This window comes from Chroicocephalus ridibundus, chromosome 9 (genome assembly GCF_963924245.1).
Source record: "Chroicocephalus ridibundus chromosome 9, bChrRid1.1, whole genome shotgun sequence".
Taxonomy (NCBI): domain Eukaryota; kingdom Metazoa; phylum Chordata; class Aves; order Charadriiformes; family Laridae; genus Chroicocephalus; species Chroicocephalus ridibundus.
The window spans coordinates 13,524,197-13,545,719 of NC_086292.1; the positions used below are offsets into that span (position 1 = coordinate 13,524,197).

General features: G+C 42.3%; 1 protein-coding gene across 1 annotated transcript in view; it reads right to left on the reverse strand.

The window, feature by feature from the left end:
- COL4A6 (collagen type IV alpha 6 chain) overlaps window positions 1–21,523 on the reverse strand; it is a 137,374-nt gene that overhangs the window by 3,193 nt on the left and 112,658 nt on the right. The window contains exons 23-44 of the mRNA XM_063345456.1: window positions 21,186–21,369; window positions 16,031–16,102; window positions 15,514–15,621; window positions 14,140–14,361; window positions 13,758–13,919; window positions 11,590–11,760; window positions 10,744–10,887; window positions 10,345–10,470; window positions 9,861–10,042; window positions 9,525–9,588; window positions 8,930–9,004; window positions 8,417–8,524; window positions 7,518–7,625; window positions 7,020–7,091; window positions 5,662–5,787; window positions 5,188–5,304; window positions 4,180–4,341; window positions 3,929–4,027; window positions 3,517–3,663; window positions 1,709–1,825; window positions 750–941; window positions 230–516 (exon numbers count right to left, since the gene is read on the reverse strand). Coding sequence (XP_063201526.1) covers window positions 230–516; window positions 750–941; window positions 1,709–1,825; window positions 3,517–3,663; window positions 3,929–4,027; window positions 4,180–4,341; window positions 5,188–5,304; window positions 5,662–5,787; window positions 7,020–7,091; window positions 7,518–7,625; window positions 8,417–8,524; window positions 8,930–9,004; window positions 9,525–9,588; window positions 9,861–10,042; window positions 10,345–10,470; window positions 10,744–10,887; window positions 11,590–11,760; window positions 13,758–13,919; window positions 14,140–14,361; window positions 15,514–15,621; window positions 16,031–16,102; window positions 21,186–21,369 — 3,045 coding nt within the window. The remainder of the gene's footprint in view (window positions 1–229; window positions 517–749; window positions 942–1,708; window positions 1,826–3,516; window positions 3,664–3,928; window positions 4,028–4,179; window positions 4,342–5,187; window positions 5,305–5,661; window positions 5,788–7,019; window positions 7,092–7,517; window positions 7,626–8,416; window positions 8,525–8,929; window positions 9,005–9,524; window positions 9,589–9,860; window positions 10,043–10,344; window positions 10,471–10,743; window positions 10,888–11,589; window positions 11,761–13,757; window positions 13,920–14,139; window positions 14,362–15,513; window positions 15,622–16,030; window positions 16,103–21,185; window positions 21,370–21,523) is intronic.

Genomic DNA, 21,523 nt, shown 5'->3' on the forward strand with positions numbered 1-21,523 from the left:
TCAATGTTACTACTGAACTTGAGCCGTCCAGGTGAGGCGGCCAGCTAAATGGGAACAAACTCAGGAAGCCTACAGCAGGCCAGCTGATAAAAAATAAACACACTGGGGCAAGAAACTACAGGGCTCTAGTTTTCTGTAAATGACTCAGAATACAGTCTCAAGTCACCTAATCAAAGAGGAGACCTAGAAATGTTTAAAGCTGCTTTTGCATTAGCAAGAGCATCCTTACCATAAGGAAAGAGTATCCTATCCATAGGCTGCGCCAGCCAATGGGACACTGTGGGATCGTGATGTCCTGGCTGTGCACAGCCACAGCCTGGGAAGGTGCTTCACACACTGAGCAACGACTGATGTACTGTGGGATCTGAACACTGTCCACTGGCATCATGGGGATAGGAGCAGTGGTGGAGAGCCAGTAGGACTTGTCATTTCGGCTGGCGTAGTAGCACACTTCATTGATGTTGCAGTAAATAAAAGGCATGGTGCTGAAGCGAGGCAAACACGAGCCAGCAAAACCTGGAAAAATTGGAGAAATGGTCATATCAAGCATCTGCCAAATGCTCCAACTCATACACACCAGACATGAGTGGCGGAGGATGGCACAAGTGAGATTGCTCCCAGTACAGACTCTGGCCAAGCAGACTTACACCACCTCTACTACAACTGCCTGCGATACCAATGAAGATTGCTCATCTGAAACGTGATTTTGGCCTACGTTGTTTATGCGTGAGAGAATTCTGTCAACTCACCAAGATCCTGGTTGTGTGACTTTTCCTGCCCCTCCACATAAAGTAAGCTGTAGCCGTCCCAGAGCTTGTTCATCCCTACGGGACAAGGTGGGATTTGGTCTGACTGACTGTGCTTCACTAAAGTGTATCCAACGCCCACGCTCCGACCAGGCATTCCCGGCAAACCAAGTGAGCCCGGCTTTCCAGCAACACCTAGAAGACAGAAAAGGAGTCACTATTACTAATACGCAGTGTGGACATCAGCTGGCTCTATACCCAATTTTGGCATTGCTGTCATTGTGTTTATATGTCAGTCTTGTACAATGAGAAGCCCACGTATTGATGGTTGTTGTACGAGTAACTAGACTTAACAGTTCCAAAAGCAGTCATTTCACAGCGGCACCCACCTATTTCCTACCTCATTTAATTTTCTTTCTCTCAACTCTGGTGCCAATGTGTTAGCACATATCTCACCGTACAATAATTCTGAGGATCTCGAAGCACCAACCAAAACCTAATAAACTCATTTTTCCTATAGCGTTCTTCATGATGATATTCCTTTGACACAGAAAGGCCAAAAGTGGTACAACAAATCTGCAGCAGAAGCAAAAACTTCTCTCTCGCTGTCCTCACTGTCCCTTTACCATCCAGCCCTGAAAGCTGTCTTCTCTGGGAATACCATTTCGCTCTTTTAAATCTTCAAGATGACTCCCACATCCACAAAACTTTACAACCAAAAGATGTTCAGAACTGTACGTAGGGAAACACCATCAGCGACAGACAACAATGACATGTGACATAATCTTCCTCACTGAAGATTAAATTTACTTCACTGCAGATACAAGACACAAGATCGTGTACAACCCCTGGTCTTCCCAAGGTAATTGGGTGTTGGGGAGGGTCTCTGCAGAATCTGTAAGGCAAAAAGAATGCTACTGACTGCTTCTTTCTGATCTGTGCTCCCCAAATTATAAAATTACCTTCAAATCCCTGTGGTCCTGGGGCACCTGAAGGTCCTGGATCCCCAACTACGCCAGGTGATCCAGGTAAACCATCACGTCCTTTCAAACCAGGTCTTCCTGGCAGACCTTTTGTACCTGAAATGAAATACAATTATTACTGCCATTATTTCCTCATACTAATGCCTTCAGTCCAGCAATCATGTTTCAGAAGAGAAATACGTTGTCAGCAGCCATGCTGAGAGCTCACTCTTCACTCTTGTTACAAACAACTAACTCCATACAGGGATTCCACATGATCCGATTGTCTGTTAGAGGATCAAGAGATGCAGCTGAACACCTGGACAAGCCTGAAAATGCAGCACTGAGATCTGGGATAAGCTACTGATTTTAGTCTGAAGCCACATTGGACCTAAGACTCAGGTTTCAATTTGACGGCTGTGGAAGTCTGTGAACTCTTCTCATCTCCGTCTCACAAGAGACTGTGAAAAGCCTGTGAAAGCATGAATCCTCTAGTATAATGGTGCAGCTGTTGTAAGCTGAAGAAAGTTGAACTACCTTTCTGAAATTTTGCTTAAGACTTAAAGGCACTTTTTTTGCTTGATTTCACCCTTTTTTAAAACCAGAAGCCTTGGTGTTCAGCCTAAATATTATATAAAATTAGAGCCATTGACTTGAACTGAATTCACCTTGCCCACTATTCCATGATGAGCATCTGACTGGCAAATCTTTAAAAATTAGTCTCAGGGCAGTGAAGGGTGCTCAAAATATAAATTTAGTGGGATGTAAGAGAAGATGCCTGCCTAGGAACTTTTAAAATCCATTCAGGACTGTCCTGACCCCAAACCAGAAAGTTCTGGCATGGATTGGATAAGCCAACAATGAAATAAGTGTTCGGGATGTTACTAGTTAAAATATAAAGAAATAGTATAAAGAGACAGAAGGCGTTATGCACAGAGCGAGACACCCAGCATGTGATCAGTAATGTGGAAGGTCAATATTAGTATAAAGACACATGTGACTGGGAAACAGATGGGTGTACATTTGCACAACTTTTGTAAAGGTTAAGCATTAAAAACAGTATAAATAGGGGTCATTTCCCAGTGAACTTCTCTCTTTCTGTTGCTCTGCAGCATCTGTTACCTGATTGCCTGACCAGTGTTAATAAAGGCGCTCTCAGCTTTTACTCCCTGCACATTTACTCACTTTAGGAACTGGCAACAGGAACCCAGGAACTAACACAGCTCTATTCCCTGTGATGGGATTTAGGATAGCACCTGAGGGGAAGGACTGGAGCTAAGTGATGCTCCCGCTCTAGGAGTTTTCATGAATAAAAGAGAATACTAACATTTAAAAATCGCCTAAATGGCAGCACTGAGAAAGGAATCACGGGGCCTTGCTGGGCCTAGGAGAGCCAATTGGTGTAAGAACCACGAAAGTTGCTTTGCCAAACAATACGAATGACAGTGGGGCAGGCTGAAGTTCCCAGCACTTCTCCAGTTACAGTAGTTCATTGACAATTCAAATAATTCTCAGTGGTGAATCATTTCCATGACAACTCCACCTGCTAGTACCAAAGCCTGTGTCATACCAGCTACATCACAGGCTGCTGCACCTAATTCTAGAAACCTAATTAAAAGACTATATACAAGTGCATGAACAGAACTTATCAAATACATTCTAATAACAATAAACAAAGATATTTGTATTCATTTTCCTGGAATTATTTCCTTTATTAGAAAAAACTGTAACCCTTCCTAATGCATTTGCAAAAGTAATGCTGTTCTTCCAGAAGGCCAGCATTTCGGTGATCTGAGTCTGCTTTTTACCTGGTTTTCCAGCTGGGCCCTGAAATCCAGGATCTCCATCAAAGCCAGGGACCCCATCAATTCCTGGCAGACCAGGTAAGCCTGCAGGGGCTGTGACTTCTTCTGGCTGTGGAGTTATACCTGGAGCCCCTTGTCGGCCAGGGAGACCTGCATGTGGCACAAATGACAGTGTAAGTACCCCACAAAAAATTCACAGTTTTGATAATACTGACACAAAGTCAAATCAAGACTGCCTTAGTACATCAGCACTGGGTATCTTTGTAAAAAGTGGTACGTCAAGCTCTTTCTAATTTATTTCAGCATCTAAGAAACTATGAGTCCCCCAAATAAGCCCATTAAGAGAGCTCTGAAATTTTCCCCAGCCCAAACCATGTGCAATGAAGTACAGCTTTTCAAATCCTCCAGCACTCACCTCGACGGCCCATTTCACCTTTCAGCCCAGGGTAACCAGGATCCCCTGGAGGCCCATCTTTACCTGGCATCCCCATAAGGCCAGGCTCACCTCTTATACCTGCAAAGATACACAGCTAAAGACCTCAGGGGTTAAGCATAGGATCCTGATCCTGCCGTTCCAAAGCAGTCACACTAATCACACAATAGCCATTGATACTGTCAAGGTGACAGCTGCCAAACCGCACCCAGACCCTTTCGAGGAAAAATTACCTTTGAATCCGGATGCCCCAGGGAGTCCAATTGGACCAGTGGGTCCCACGTCACCCTTAGTGCCTCGCAAGCCAAGAACACCAGGGAAACCTGGATTGCCTGTGTCACCTTGGTCAGAAGCTGGGCCAGGGGGACCTCGTGGTCCCTGAGGACCTGGAAGACCTAGAACAACAGGGGTAATTAGCACAATCTGCTCACGGGGCAAAGTAAACACTGGGGCTACCCCCAGCACGTCTTTCTAGAGGACAGGCATTGTTTGAGTATCTATATTTCCAGGGGTGTCCTCCTCCTGAAGGCAAAGGACCAGACCCCGCCCCCTTATATCCACTTAGGTCTCATAAACTTTTAAATCCTTTTAACCACAGTAATTTAGCATCAAATTCTGGGCCTGAGCATAGCCCTTGCCTCACCAGGTAGAAAGCCTGGTGACTCAAGACGTTCCCTAGCAGAACGAGAGCAGTGGTTTCAAATCCTTGGGGAGTCTCAGCCTCTCCAACAAGGCTGTGAGGTACAGAATGGGTACCAATGCCATCATGACAAATCTTTCAAACTATCCTTGCTGTCAACCCTACGGCAAGTGCTTCTTATGTACCTCTAAGTAGCAATGAAGCTTTGCTGCCTCCCAACTCACACAGGATACTTCCGATATTCACACAGAGCCTATGATTACAGCTGTGGAAACCAAAGTCCAAAATGGAGCTGGTGTCCAAATTTAGACATACTACACTGGACTGAAGTACCTACCTTAGTGTCCAACTCTGTCTTTAGTACCACAATAGGTGAAATTAATTTGGACTAGAGCACTTCAATGACACGCTAAATCAAATCAGGATTCAACAGCAGGAACCGAAAACAGATCTCATTCTCGATGCCTGATCTAAGCGCCAAGTTATTGAAGTGTCAGTACCCATTCAAGTCATTTCCCCTCAGACCTCTTCAAAGGAAGCACATAAACAAACAGAAATCCCCTTAGTGAATCCACTCTCCTTAAAAGGCCTCTCTCTATACCTGAACTCCCATCAGTTCCTGGATGGCCAGCATCCCCAGGTCTCCCACGTATATCAGAAGGAAGAGAAACTCCAGGTTTTCCTGGCAAGCCAGGTAGTCCCACAGGACCAGGGGGACCTAGAATAAGAAATACAAAGTGAGAGAATATACCCAAAGTTTTTCAGTGATCTTCACAAACATGGACAAAAGTAGTGACTGAGTAGCATTTAAATTGAGGGGAACAAAGACATCTCACTACATGAGGGGAAATATTGCTATATTCCGCTGTTCAGGACAGGTATAGACACTGTGAGAACTATGTAACCAACTGTTTCTCAAATATATAGCCACATCACAGATTTAACATTTACCTGTCAAAGTACTAACCACCTCTGTGGCTTTATAGTATCTCTCTCTGGTAATTCTGCTGACCATGCAACCCATTAACCTGAGCTGCAATACATCCTGATGGGCTTCCAGAACATCAGTATTTACCCATGTCTCCTGATGAGCCTTTTGGTCCAGGGAATCCTAGAGGTCCTCTACCCAAGCCTGGAGAACCTTCTTCACCCTTTGGACCTGGGAGACCTGCAGGGCCTTTCAGTCCAGCTTCACTCAGACCTAATTAAACATGGTTAACAAAGATAAGAAACCCTATTCAAATTGCCTAATAGCAGTTAAATTATTAAACTAACTGAGTTGTAATAAAAAACTAGCCATTTACTACTCTCTGCTGTTTTCAGTTGTGCAGAGTGAATTTAAACAACGTGCAAGGTGCTGAGAGAGAAGCATATGACTGTTCTGGTCTTCCCACAAGCTCTTGCACAAGGATGTGAAAATAGCACTCCTGTGACCGGATTTGCCTGCCAGCCTGTATGCTGTGTCTTTCAAGAGGATGCAATTCAAGCTTCTGGTCTTTAAATAATCTAGTGGGCTTCATGCTCCAACATGGAGAGATCAGTTTACACAGACTACTGCGGAAGACACACTGAGGCACAAGTGGTGCAGGGCAAAGGCTCCCAGGAAGAGCTGCAGGGAGATGTTCAGCAAGTCACTCTGGTAAGTTGAAATACTAAGCAGCTCTCTCAGATAGGAAAATTGTGAAGGATCTACATGCTGTAAATCATTACCTTCCAGTAGAGAATGTTTTAAACAAAGAAAACACAGGTATTGTTTGAGTTGTACACATCTAGACTGTTTGTCCATTTTCATGCATAAAATGTCAACCACAAATTTTAAGTGCTGCTTTGCAAGAGGACTGTAACTGAACAAATCGCTGGAAAGGTCTTTCTCCGTTTCTTGACATACAGTAAAACACTATTTGCGAAGCAGAACCACATTCTATTTCACACGATTAAAAAATATGAAAAAAATCCAGAAGCTTCCCAAATGCAGAATCCAGAATCTAATCAAAGAAATCACCTGATTTTACTGATGCCTTTCTTGAGCTCCATATAATGGAGGGCTATGGAAAGCAGTAAGGAAACATGCCATCGCTAAGCCCAACTCAAAGCAAGCATTTGATGCTGCCCTGCTAAAACCAAACATCCATTAGAAATGGAAGAGTTTTATGATTTCCTTCCACAGACTTTCCAGCAGTGACATAGTCCTTCAGGAATTCAAGGACAACTATCACCAGAAAAGTTTCTTCACTCCAGAGGCTGCATCCTATCCTTATTGGCATTAAAGAAGAATTTTTTCATGCACATTCAGTATCCGGAAGTTTTTCTTCAGGTTATAATTAAATCCAGAACTGGGTGAAATAGGGGAATTTTGTGGGGAACGCTGCTCTCATGATGGACCAGTGTATGCGTTTCTCCAGCTACGACCCTTCTACTACGCATTTCCTTTACCTGGCGTTCCAGGAGACCCTTTTGTGCCTGGCAAGCCATTCAGACCATTTAAACCTGGAAATCCATGAAACCCTGAAGAGACATTGGAAACACATAAGTGAGCAAATAAGCAAATAATCTAGTTAGGTGGAAATGCACAAGATGGTTCATTGGGGCTACAACACATATGAGAAACCTGACACACAGAGGAACACAGCCGGTAAAGTCTTCCTTCACACAAGCTCCCTTCATGGAAACTTTTCTCACTGCTCTCACCAGTTTTACCCTCAGTGAACAGCCATTGGTGATCCAAATCAAGTGAAAGCCTCTCCCTTTCCAACCACTCCTCTGCTCATTTCTAGTGCAGCTGGTGCCTGCACTAACATTGCCAAGAAATGAGCTGATTTCCCACGCACAGCTGGCCCACACAAGAGTGCTGCCTGCCTGCTGCGATATACTTGGCCGAAACACTGGTTTTCTGACCCAATATCTCCCCCCATGTGCAGGCTCCACATATACCTTTAGGTCCCGCTGTTCCACGAGCTCCAGGGAATCCAACAGATCCTGGCTGCCCTGGAGGTCCTGGTGGCCCAGGGATTCCTCTCAGCCCAGCATTTCCAGGAATTCCTAAAAACAAGCAGAAAAACATTCCTGTACTACACTTCCAGGACGGAACAGCTCACAGCTCCATCTTACAGCTTCTGTTCCTGCACTTAACTCCTCACAAGATGTGTGAATAAACAGCTATTTAGATAAAGCAAAACCAGATCCACATCTCTCCTCATTACTACTACTAGCATAGCACTTATTAAGCTATTTATTTGTTTATTTGATAGATTTTTTTTTTAATCATAGCAATGACATTTCTTTATCATCCACCATGTGACACACTGGAGCAGTTCACATACTGAATAACTAATGAAATTGTTTTTCAAATAAAATATTCCAATAATGACTTTCACTGTTCTCCCGTCTTTAATCTTGATAACAATTTGAGAATCTCCCAGGAAGTTACACCACTACCCAAAGACACTTGCAGCCATCCTTCCGGGCCGGTTTGGCTCTAGAGTGAGAACGGACAGAAGTGTTGCAGTGGAAGATTTTGGAGCAGGCTTGCCCACAAGCAGCTGAAAAGAAATTGCTACTGCTTGTATCTAACTGAGGTCTTCCCCATTTGTTAAAGGAATTCCTTTAGGTTTCCCTTGTGTAGGATTCATCACATGGTTGACCCACAGGACTGGTCACGAGAGTACAAGGTGACACCTTACACTAGTGTCAAAGAAAAATTCCCATCATCTTGTCAACCTTCTTGTTTAAGCCCCCGCTGAGACAGGGCAACCAGGGCTAAGGAAACAGCACGGTGAGGTTGTTCCACAGTCACACCACGAACTGCAGAACTTAGATGCCTAACGCAGTACCTGCTGGTCCTTCTTGGCCAAGATCTCCTGGGCTGCCTTTGAGTCCATTGACCCCAGTGTTTCCTGGGTAGCCTGGTTCACCCTTGAGTCCTTCTCTCCCTCTCTCTCCTGAAAGGAGAAAAACAGACAGCAGCCTAGAGCACAAGTCAAACTGGAGGAAGGCATGAAGAGAATGAGAAACACGTTATGTTGAGGCTGCAGCACTTGTGTCTGCTTAGCCATGGTCTGGGCGCTGGACTGGACTCCCTGGATGCCAAATACCGGTGCAATTTCACAAGTTCCTCCTCAAGAAGTGATGTGGGACACAGCATTAGAATTGAGCTGTTCTCAGGCATGTTCATTATCACCCAGATTTGTGCACCACCTGGATTCCAGACTCCTCAAATCTCACTTCCAGGAGAGGACTAAAGTATTTACATTTATAGATTACAAAAATCCCAAATTGGGCAACGCTAACTTGTTTAATCTCTAGAATTTTGCTTTCTTGAAGTAAGCAATCAAGGGCTACATTACCTGGGAACCCCGGGTCCCCTCGCTCTCCTTTTGCTCCAGGAATGCCAGGAATGCCAACAGTCTCTCCTTGGTCACCTGGAAAAGAAAGACAAGGTGGGGAGGCCATTCCCTAATTGACTGTGGGGAGCAGTTTTCAGGGCTGCTCAATAGCCTTGCTTATGAAAATAAACCTTGTCTATACTTCAAATCCATGGAGCAAAAAAAGACAATAGTAAGTGATGTACCTGAGTTTGAAAATGCTGATAAACAGCAATGGATGCAAATTCACCCGTGAAAATTCATGATAAGACAAACATTAATGGGTAATTCCACAACATCCTGCCCTTTATACTTTTGACACAGGGGGATGAGAGAGAAGGGTGCCTCTTGTACTGTGTCCAACATGCTTCACACAGTGCTGTGGCCAAACTTTCAAAGGCCCAAAAAGTATTTACACATTTGGCTTGGGACTGGTCCCACCTGAATGAAGCCCCTTTACAAGGGGACATGTACTGGAGAGCAATGGACACTTGTAGAACACGACTCATTCATTTTAGTCATGAATATTAGGACTTTGTGTACTGAAAGACCATGCACACTACAAAAGATTTCTTACCCTTTGGACCAGGGATGCCAATAGGTCCTGGGAACCCAAGTGTTCCTGGGATACCATCTGAACCCTGAAAAAAAAAAAAACCAAACAAAATTAGCCATTGCTTTTTATTCTTGCTGTTCCAAGTTTGGGTCATGCGGGATAACAGACTGCAAAGATGTAGGAAGAAATACTATCCAAAGTGTCATTCAACAGTATGAGCCAAACAAAAACAATCTAGAAGTTTTATAAGGAAAAATCCTGCCAGCTTCTGCTGCTTTGCTACAGAAGTACCAATCAGAACACAGGATTTTCATAAAAGCACTTAGAGAAGATGAAGATACTTAAGAAGGTATTTACCCTCTCTCCTGGCATTCCTGGAAATCCTATGATACCATGTGCACCCTTCTGTCCTGGCAGCCCAGGCTGTCCGGGTGGACCAGGGAAGCCTGGGTCACCATGGAGACCCCTCTCTTTGCTTGCTGACCCAATTGGACCAGGGGTACCAGGCTGTCCACGGCTTCCTGGGACTCCTTTATCACCTGGGTTATACAAAAGACTGTAATTTCATTTCATAATACAGACATTCAGCTCATTTGTCTAAATTCAAAGCTCCCCTTTAAAGAGGAGGAAGGGATGACATAAGCTCTGCAGAACCGAGCTTCAAAATTGTTTTCTCAAAAATCAGAATTCCCACATGCAAATTTTGCTATAGAACGTGAATGAGAGAACAGAAAACAGCAATACTGCAGGTACTGTCAAAAGAACAGACCATATTCCACAGAGAATAAGCACAGTTACTGAACAACTGATACTGGCAGCTAACTACAACGTTGTGAAATACCTCTAGGTCCAGGGAATCCTCCAAGTCCAGCTAATCCAGGATCTCCTTTGTCTCCTTTGAACTGCAGTGCCTGTTCTGGAGGCCCAAGAACAGGAAGCCCAGGTGGACCTACATCACCTCTGTCACCTGAAGAAATAAGAAGTCAGGAAATCTTGCAAAATAATCTAACAGAGAAAGGATATTACACTAGAGGCTGCCAGACAAAAGCAGAACTTCCATATCTCCTGATGCAAATTCATCAGTGAGTGCTCAGCATCTTTGGCAACCAGGCCAAAGTATTTCACAAGGAAGAAAAGAACACAGTATTTAGAAGAAAACTTTAAATACACAGACATCTCAGAAGGATGTCCTAAGTCTCTCTGCTGCATAGTCAGCAAAAGCCTTTCAGCTGTTTCTCACCTTTTTGACCTTGGAGTCCCACAGCGCCAGGGCTCCCCTTTCCTCCAGCTGTACCAGGAGTTCCTTTAAACCCATTCACCCCTGGAACACCAGGCAGGCCTGGCATGCCAGGGAAACCAAGCAGGCCAGAAGACCCTTTCTCGCCTGTATAGAAAAGTTGAGAAACAGAAAGGGAAAATTAGTTTCTTCTGGTACACTGCATACCAACCGAGCTGGCAGGTAGAGGCAGCATGGGTCTATCCAATCACCCAAATCTGGGAAGTAAAACTTCATGGTGTAAGCACAGCACGGCCACTTCTCTCATGGGTCACTTCCACTCATGATACTTTCAGCCAGCACTTTTCAGTTCACCTTTGAGAGCCTGGTTCTGCCTCCACTGGAGAGCAAAACCCAATCAATTTCCAAGAGAGCAACATGCAGTTACATAGCTCTATTGCTCTCCGCATAAAATAACAGCATTCTCCAAGTAACCAACTATTGTATTAGTGCTTAATGACCATACAGATGTAAACTTTTACTTCCCATTTGGTTTGTGGTTCATTCTGTCCCTTCTATAAATTTCATACAATATTCCTCATCTCTTCAATGTTCTTGTCTTTCTATCTTGCTTTACATGATTCTTTGTCCAAAAGGGCCCAAGTCCTTTAAGATGTATCTCCTTATGACCATGATTTGATAATTAAATCCACCATTCGTAATTCGTAACTCAGCAGCAAAACAAACGCATTCCACCACTAGTTGGGAATTCATTCTCTTCTGACAAGTTGGGCCTAAAAATCAGTATTAACAGGGTTTTCTTTTTGTGAGCACAGTAATCTCAGACTATTTCCCTAGTGGAACACATACCTTTTGGCCCAGAGAAACCTGGACGTCCATCTTGACCAAAAGGCCCAGGTGGCCCTAAGAATCCTCTTTCACCAGGAGATCCTGGAGCACCATCAAGACCTGGGAAGCCTTTCATACCAGCAGGGCCTTGTGGACCTACATCCCCAGTCAGGCCTTTGACTCCAGGAAGTCCTGAATCAATGCAAGAAAGAACTCAGTAGATTATGTCACACAAACATGAGGACAATTTGTGGACAGCTTCCCAAACTCTTTAAACACAGCATTACTTTTTAATATGACAAATGGACCTTACGGCACATGCAGCCTACTAGAAGGCATAAAGCTTAGAACTGCAAAAGCATTAGTCATCTAACAATAAAATACCTATGAAGAGGGTTACTGCCTACATCACTACACAACTGGCAAGAGTGAAACCCCTTATGATGTATCCATTTTTGTCTCCTTTACCAGACACTAAACTGTAGCGCACCAGTCTTACCTTTATCATCAAGGCAGCCAAACCAGAATGGGGAGCATCGTTAATGCCAGCTTCTGCTACCTACCCCACCCTCTGGGTGGACCAGAGATCAATTGGAGAGGCTTGTTTTTACAAGTTTCTTTTCCACCTTGGTAGTTAAAGCGTTGTTACTTCTCAAGAGCAAATTGCTTGCTAAGGGAACAAGCTTCTGATAGTGCTGTCACAAAACCAACATCATATGCACTGTTTTGCCTCTGAATGTTTTCAGAATGTTTCTAGCTGAAGCTTTGTAATGGTTTACAATTTTAAATAAAGGTTCAAACCATTGAAAATAGAATGCTCAGATCCAAAGAGAGGATGAGAAGGAAAAGTCAGGTGGCTTCTGAAAAATGGCATTTGCAGCAGTAGCACACAATATATGGGCTTTGTTATACTCAGGGCTTAAATGTTTTAAGCTACAACCCAGTATTTTTTAATGCAGAAGATCAAATGGCTGCTTTATTTAAGAAGACAAAGAAAACACACAGGCTTAAGATCTGTACATAGTAAGGATTTCCTTATAGGCTTCAGGCTTTGTTACTGTCTGAGCATTCTCACTACAATGGTTCTTTGCCTTCTGGTTTGATTAGCAATAATAAGGGGTATCACCTACAGTCAATGCAATTCTTGTAGCATTAAAAGCTAGGTTGTTAGTCCATGAGCTTTTATGCTACACTGCATTTTCTCACCTTGACAGCCTATGTGAAGAACGCATAACCAAACAGTGTGACATCAGAAAAGGAGAGTTGATGATAAATGGAATAGAAACATGGTGAAGGAAAAAACAGACAAAATATGTAAACAGAAAGAAAAAGGATACAAAAGAAATTAATGATTCAGAGAGACTACATCTGCAAAAAACTTAATCGTTTGGAGCTTATCGTCCTAGCAATGGAAGTTTTTAAAAACAGTTGAAGGAAAGTCATATATGGCATACAGTCCAAAAATGTAAAACAACAGAGAGGTAAAAGCAATGCTAACATCAAAATAAAAAAAGCTTTAAAACTCTATGATTTTAATCTCAAATGACATTAATGCTTTAATTCATCTGTTGTCACTGTGTTCCAGCACTGTCATTCTCCATGTGAGAACACATGAGTTATGTCACAGAACATTATCTACTTATTCCCAGGTCCCTCTTTCCTTGGTTCTCAAGTCTTGCGTGTTCTGTTATCGTGAAACACCTTAGTCACTGCTGTACTCAAGTGGTGGGATTTTTTCCCCTTAAAGCGAAGGGAAATAAATTTTTCTTCTGCCCCAGCGAAGAGAAAGATAGAGAAGACTGAAGTGCTTGTTCTGAGAAAGCCAACAATTTTTCAATCTATCAAAGTCACATTTCAAGCAACCTTATACATTATAAAGTAATTGTCATAAAAATGGGAAATGAAGACTAGTCAATGATACAGCCAGCATATAAGAGCAGAGATGTTAAAAACATGAAGACACTTAGGATGCTTTCTCCTATCTTTCTGCTGTACTTCTTACAGCCTTGGTGCGCCATTTCTAGGCAGGAGTTGGCCAGCAGTCAGAGGCAAAAGGCTCGAATTCTGCACTCTGTTACCCCTAATCAGAAGTAGGAGCTCACTCCCAGCAAATGCCAAATCTCTCCCACACTTCCTCAACACTGCAGCTTCAGCTTAGCTACTTGTCTTCATTTGAAGACATTACATACCTGGTGCTCCTGCAAGGCCAGGTGACCCCAAGGGTCCCGGTTTTCCCTTAATGCCAAAAGGGCCTCCAGGACCAGGAGGTCCCCGCAATCCAGGGACACCCGAATATCCTGGATTACCCTGTTCGCCTTTAATACCTAGGAGGCCTGGTCTTCCATCTAATCCTGGGAACAGAGAGGAACAAAATTCACGCTTTTAATTAAAATGAGAGTTTTAATAAATGCCTTTGAGTTGCATTAGATTTGAAGAGAAAACCAGCAAATCACCACCTGTGAGCAGCTTAGTGGACCGCTAGCACAGTACCTTAAAGAGACTGGAAAGACAAAAGATTTTTGAAAGAGCAGCAGTTTGATATTCCCAGATAGAAGCAGTGTCAGTGCTTACCTTTCGGCCCTGGAAATCCAAGATCACCCGTAAGCCCTTTATCACCTGGGAGTCCAGGTCGGCCATGCTCTCCTAGGGCTCCACTTTCAGCACCAAATACATCTCCAGGAGCTCCTTTCGTTCCAGCTAAGCCTGAAGCACCCATTTTCCCAGGCAAACCATCCGTTCCATCCAGTCCTGGAAGTCCTTGTGACCCTTGCTCTCCTCGAGGCCCAGGGAACCCTTAAAGGGAAAAACAGTAAACGTCACTCAGCAGAAACACAGAATATCTGCTCCAATAACATCTCTAGTAAAATCAACTTTTTAAAAATTTCCATGCAAGAAAAATTTGTTTGGAAAGTTGCAGAATGTTTCAGTACTGAATTAGAAACAATAATTGGTGACAGAAAGTGATGAAACTGTTTAAAACAGATAAAATATCCTTTCATATTGCTCTCATATAATTCTTTTTTTTTTTTTAAAGAAAAGAATATTTTAGGAGTATCTGGGAGCTGCAGCTAGTTGCAGCTTTACAAGCTTGATTTCACTAGATGGCAGATTAGTCAAAAAGGACAAAAAAGGAGGAAGGTGGCTATTTCATGCTACAGACAGACAGTATCTCACTATCACTATCAACCAGAAAAGCTGCGAAGATGTTATATTCATCACAATTTTCTTACTCTGTCCTCTATGTCAGACAGCTTCGGGCACTGTGGGGCAGAAGACACTGGCAGCCTTGGTACAAGGAGGACTGGAAAGTACTCCCCCTGTACCAAGCAGACACTAAACTGCACTGCTGTGTGGATGTGTCACACTGCCCAGGGGTCATGTCACGAAATCAGTGACCCCATAAAGATGGCACCCCCTTTAATATAGTGAAAGGATGAGAGATTTCTTCAGCTATATCCAGAGAAACTTGATGGATACACAGCATCCTAGCTTTAGGGATCTTCTCTCACCACCTCTGCTTCTTGTTCTTTATTTACGCAACCATCAGAAATTCCCACAGCTAAAATGAGTCCAAACACTGTGTACAGCGTGCTTTTGCCAGAGTACCACGTGGCTTAAAACAAGTTTTACACTGAACTTGTAGTTAATCTAAACTGTAACAAAGCACATGACAACAGCCTCTGGAGAAACAAGTTGTGTTGATTGGCCTCTTTTCTCCCAGCAGCAATATAATATTATAGGCAAGTAACAAGTATCTGAAACATTTCTTTTGTTTCCTTCCAAGCTGCAATCATTTGCTTGCAGAGATTGCATTTAGGAGCACAATGGAGCTCTCAATGGAGCATTATGAATGTATCAGGCAGAAAAGGTCAGACAACTCTTTTGATAAAATGTTGTACACGTTTATCAGACATTAAAAAGAACTCCAGTAACTTCCCCTCTTACCAGGTTCCCCTTGCAAGCCTATTACTCCTGGAGACCCTGGCTGTCCCTTTGAGCCATGTAATCCAGGTTGGCCTGGAATGCCAGGAAAACCTTTGCTGCCTTTGGGACCTAAGGGTAAAAATATATTAATAAATCATATTAATGAATGAATGGTGGAAGACAAAACACAGCACGAGAAAACAGGATCTTTTATACAAAGCTAGTGCTGAAAATACTGGATAAACAATTTAAGCTAAATAAAGTCTCAAAGCTATGGCTGTTTCATCAGCGACATAAACAGAGAAGGAGAGGGTTTGTGTTCAGAGGCTACTTGAACGGGAAAAAATGGTGCAGTCATTATGAACCTCCATGGGATTTAATCCTAGTCTCTTCGGAAAAAAAAAGAACATGGTTCTGCCAGCTAACTCTCTGGAATAATTATCACTCTGAGGAGATTAATTAGCAGGTATTATCTTCCTTGAGGAATAAGTGCTTTTTGGTAGTCAGCCAGCACATTGCGATCAGCTTGTCTCCCTACCTGGCAATCCTGGAAAGCCGTGAGTCCCTGGGGGCCCGTATGCTCCAGGAACTATGCAGGGCAAGGTGACACCTGAAACAAAGAAACACTGAGGTTGCACCAGCCCCTTTCAGAGAGAGGGTCAGAAGGGGAACATTTAGTATCCAGGTGGTTTTTACAGGATAAGTGGCTGTGAGCGAACTTACGCACATCAAACACTGCTGACATCTCAAATATGTGATGTTGAAGAAAAGAAAAGGCATTCGGAGCCTGGCAATTGTCTAATCTCATCCCTACTACTGACTTACTGCATGATCTGTAAAAGGTACTGCTATGGACTACTTGCAGCATGATATCCATGGCTTCCACTCAGCAAGTGGTCCTCCCTATGATAGGGGCAATGCAACAGGCCCTGAAAAGGCAGCCTGGGACTCAGAGAGCTCGAGGTCCAGGCTGAGAGCTTTCCAAGTCCATGGGAGCTGACAGGTGTTCCTAACTTATAAAAACTCAGGATGTTTCTAAGCTCTATATAAACAGTATGCAACAGTGTGAAATTCTAAAATAAATGTGTGATACAAGATAAAATACATATCTGGTGAATATTGACAGGTGTTTAAAAAACCCTGTCACCCAAGAGTTTATGCCAGAGAGATGCATGCATGGAGGGTGGAAGAGCAAGGGTTTTTTATTTCAGCCTTACTCTCCAACTGCTGCTTCTACAGTCTGTCAGACTAAGAAATAACCACATGGCTTAAAAGTTTATTAGCAGCAAACAAGACTCAGCAATTACAAAGCTCTTTGACTGACTTCCACCTCTCAAAACAAGGCTCTGTTTGTACTAGCAATCCCTCTTCGGTGGAATGAAATTTATATGGCATTATTAGAGTTGCTAGCACATCAGATTTACCTGAAAGATCTCAAACACTTCCAACGTTCCTCCTCGGAGGTCACCGACAATTTGAAGTCACATTCACACAGTCACAGAAATTATTATCATGAAAACTAATTCAAGACTTTCCAACTCCAGAAATGCTTCCAGTTATTTTAAGAGGAGTCTGTGCTAGAACTATAGAATTAGCTCCTATGCCGTAACAGCTGGATTAGCCTTAAACTATCAGAGATATACTTTCTAAAAATTAAAATCTAAAGGACTCTAAAAGCTATTTAGTCAGAGAGATTACATACAAAAGATGACTATTAAAGCACATTTGAGGAAGAGAGGTGGTTTTTTTAATTACTCTGAACACTTTTATATGCTCAGAGAAACGGCTGCCTAACTGCACTGTTGCCCAATATCTGCTAATTCAAATCTGGCATCAACTACAGGGCTGGTTAAGGATGAGATAATCAGGTATCACAGATAAATTGTCTCTCATTTTGTTACAACTCTCCTTGAGGGATCCTTCTATTCAAGATCCTTTCCCAGACTGACAAGACAAATTTATTCATCAGCCATTCAAGAGCACTCCAAATGGTGATTGCTTTCAGTCCTGAGGAGGTAATCTAGTCTAAATCAGGTAACACTGAAGTATTTCTTCCAGCAGGGAATATGAGTCAAATACTTTCTCCAGAAAAGATTAACATTTTCAGATGACTAACAAATCTTATTAACAAAAGACCCCGAGTCAAACTATTTCCTGGATAAATCCATTCAAATCAGCAGACTTCTGTATGGATAATAAATATGGCTCTTTGCTTCTGACATTCACAGTGGGAATAGGGGTCTCACAATGACATAGGCCAGGGCAGAAACTCATGAAGTAACCCAATATGTCTTTTCTAGTGCAAAGGCACTACGAATTTTTTTTGTTAAAACAGTGCTAAGAACTGGTTCAATGACACCCTTCTCAATAGCTTCCAACTCAGTTCACAAAAGGCTGTGTGAAAATTTTCTGACTTTGATGCCTATATCCAACCAGAGACAGAAAGTTAAGCTTTCAGTTTAGGGTCCAGCCCCAAACCCAGTCAGGGTTGGCAGATTTGAGCATCCCTCTCTCACGGTGCCAAATGACAGAGAGTGATTCTAGCTTGACCTCTCATTTCTACCCCCTTTCATTCTGCCCTCAACCCTTATTTTTCATGTTTTCATTATTCTGACTTGTGTGACTGATTTCATTATAAGACTCGTAAGAAGAAGGAACAATCCTAATCTCAAATTCTGGCTAGTTGGGGGCTGCTAACAGGTATCAGCATTAGTATAAAGAACCAAGCAAGGCTCACGTGGAAAGCGGGATGCAGCAGGGAACAAGAGAGAACACAACCTCCAGGGTGTCTAATCTACTCATATATTGAGACACTACGCCAATTCTGAAGTAAACATCAGAACATTTTCTTCTTTGATGTGAGGGAACCAAAGGTCAGTTCTCAATTCGTTATGTTTATCTTGATGTAAGGCATTTGCTGATAGCAAAATTAATTTAAAAATTACTATAGTCATGATAACATATCTACACAGAGTTGCAATAACACTTCCGCTCTCAGACAAAGCCAGAGAGTGCTCTATTTCCATCTGTGACAGCAATTCATCTTTATAGTCAGCACTAGCTTTAAGAACAGAGGTTCAAAGCTAAAATACCCATGATCCAATTTATGCGTTGAATGGATATGGGCACCTAACACCACGATTGCAAGATGTAACACACCTTGCTGCCTGGACTTGGGTACACTGACACGGTCTTCTTTTGATAAAGTAAAAGTTAAATGGTGGGGACACACAACAAAAATTCCAGTTCTGGTCTTCCACAACCCTATGTGAGCCTGATACTGAATGCTTTATAAAATAAAAAGTTGAGGTCCACTTCCGAGACATTTCCTCTTCAGACACAGTGCAATAAGGAATGACATTTTTCAAAAAGCAAGCATTTCGGGCAGCAACTGGCATGGAAAGTGAACTTTAATTAATACTGTTGCATTCACATCACATGGCTTTAATGACTGTCTTATAGCAGTTTTCCAAAAACAATCTGTACAATAGCATATTCTGTATTTTACATTAGTAGCCAGCAGTAGGATATTTGAACAACGGATATTTCATGTGAGGATAACTGAAATGCAAATTGGACTGTTTCCTTGTGTGTTTTGCAAAATGATGTAAGCAAGGTTTAGTGTAAAAATTATATAGGCAAAACTTAGTGTTCCCCACCAACTTAGTACCCTACATTATGAAAGTTTACACAATAATATCCCAGCATCAAGGAAATAAAACAATTATGAAACCATCATGCCAGGCATAAAAGCAAAATACGGGCAATTCTAACATTTTTGAGTAATATCATAATACCAGGTAAAATCAGTCTGTTTTTTTATAAAATACTGAGTTAGACTTTTCCAAAGCAAAACTGTTTCACCTTGTTTTACTGTATGTGGCATCAACTTGTGCAAAATTTCTCAGTGGTGTTTTTGACATGGTAACTTCAGTAGGTCACAGTCTCTTTTTAAATGTCTTTCCTCATTTTCACGATAAGGCCTTTCAGTTTAGGCAGTATAAGAAATGATTATTTCTTTCACCCACCGACATTTCTTTAATATTGCATGAAATTTACTACATCAAAGGGTCTTTTAATGTATGCAAATTATTTCTTAGTATGAAGGGAATGATGCATTCACAAGTTTTCTTACACATCTCTATGGAGGTGGAAACTCAACTGGCTAATGACTTATTCACACTTTCCCACATATTTTGACTGTAGATACTCTTCTACAAAGGACCATTCATTGTTAGCAAAGCTTTGATGTAGCACTCATAATAAGCTGGCTTCTGATGTGCTCCGCAGAATATCTAGAGTTCACATCATGCACAGAGCATTTTACTTCTACTTATCTTACGATGCAATTTTAATTTAGTGGATTTTGTAAGAGACAATTTACCAAACAAAGATGTAAGCATTCATAGCTATGAATTAGTAGAGCTTTTAGCATTTAGCATGTGACTTGAATTGGAAAAAAAGCTTATGCAGACTGTTCCACAGGGACATTAATGCTAGCTGTCTCCTCACCCCGTAACAACAAGCCAGCATGACACTGATGTGAGGTAACATGCCACCCAGCATGTCTGTGCAACCTTCCCATTGCTATTCCAGCCTAGCTCTCACCTCCCTCTGGGTTTCAGATTCCTCTGCCAACTCCTCATACTGCAGCGGTCTTATCGCCAAGTTTTTTAAACTCAGAACATCAGGTTATCAGTCCACAAACCTATGCAACAACATTATGCCTGCAAATATATTACTGATTCTGCATTATTGATACTGGCAGAATTACAAAAGTAGAAGCCTAAGTATACACAGAATGGAAAATACACTGAAAATCAGCAGCAGCAAAGAAAAAGTGCAGTTTATCTTAAATTACATTTAAATGGCTAACATGGAATCAAGACACTGGGAATACTTTCTGCAGTCATTTCATGATGAAAAAAGTTTCAATAAATGTTTAGACATAGGATCTTCCGTGTAACTCACTTTGAACTCTGAGAATGAATATAACACATCATACATGAAACGTTATCAAACATGCATTTACTGACTTTATCACTTGTCGCTATGGTATGCTTTAGGTACATATAATGACATACCAACTGAGCCAAACTGTAGTACCTCAGGAAGCAGACAGCCCAGAGCTGGTTGCAGCAGTCATAATTGAACTCCCTACCTGTCTGTCATGACGACGTCTCATTCACCAATGCCCGTTCATACATACAATGTACTACGGTTTCTTCTTTTAAAAAAATCTGGAGCTCCTCTTATTTCACTAATAGTAATAGTTCTGAAAACTGATTCAGAAGTCTGAGATATACGTGAGTTACTGTTTTTACCTGGACTATGAAGCAGGCTGTACTTTTTAAAAAACTCATTTTATCAATCTTCCTAAGTACCTTTGATGTGAAATGGTTCTCCAGCAATAGTCAGTGAGTAGCTCCATCCAACAACACTCAGTAGTTGAGTACTATTTGAGTATTTGTTGCTTATTACCTGTGTCCTCCTGAGCATGACAACTTGAGAAAGCTGTGACTGCTGTGTGAGGCCTGGGGAGCCCACAAACCAGTTTCAATCAATTTAAAGAGCAATCTTTAACCTAATGCAATCTGCTGGCCTGGCCACAAGCACAACAGTAAGTTGAGTACCATTTGACTTGTAGCAGTTTTGCACCTTTTCAAAATAAGAGCAGATCCAGCAGCACCTACCTGGAGGGCCTGGAAGACCTGCTTGTCCTCGAAATCCATCCATTCCTGGGTCACCTGGCGGCCCACGAACTCCACTGGGACCTGGATATCCAACGCCAGGAGAACCAGTTTCTCCACGATGGCCCTTGGAGCCAGGTAATCCTGGCAGTCCTTTTTCACCTGGGAAACCTAGCCCACCATCACCCTGTGCACAACAAAGACAATTAGAGCTGAAAATCAGAGATGTAGAAAGAATATATACATTTTAACAAATGCTTAAGAGTTTGGTCGATTTGGTGCAAAGTTCAGATGGGCCTGGGAAGGTACATGGAAACCACTGTAAATTTTCCATCGTTATT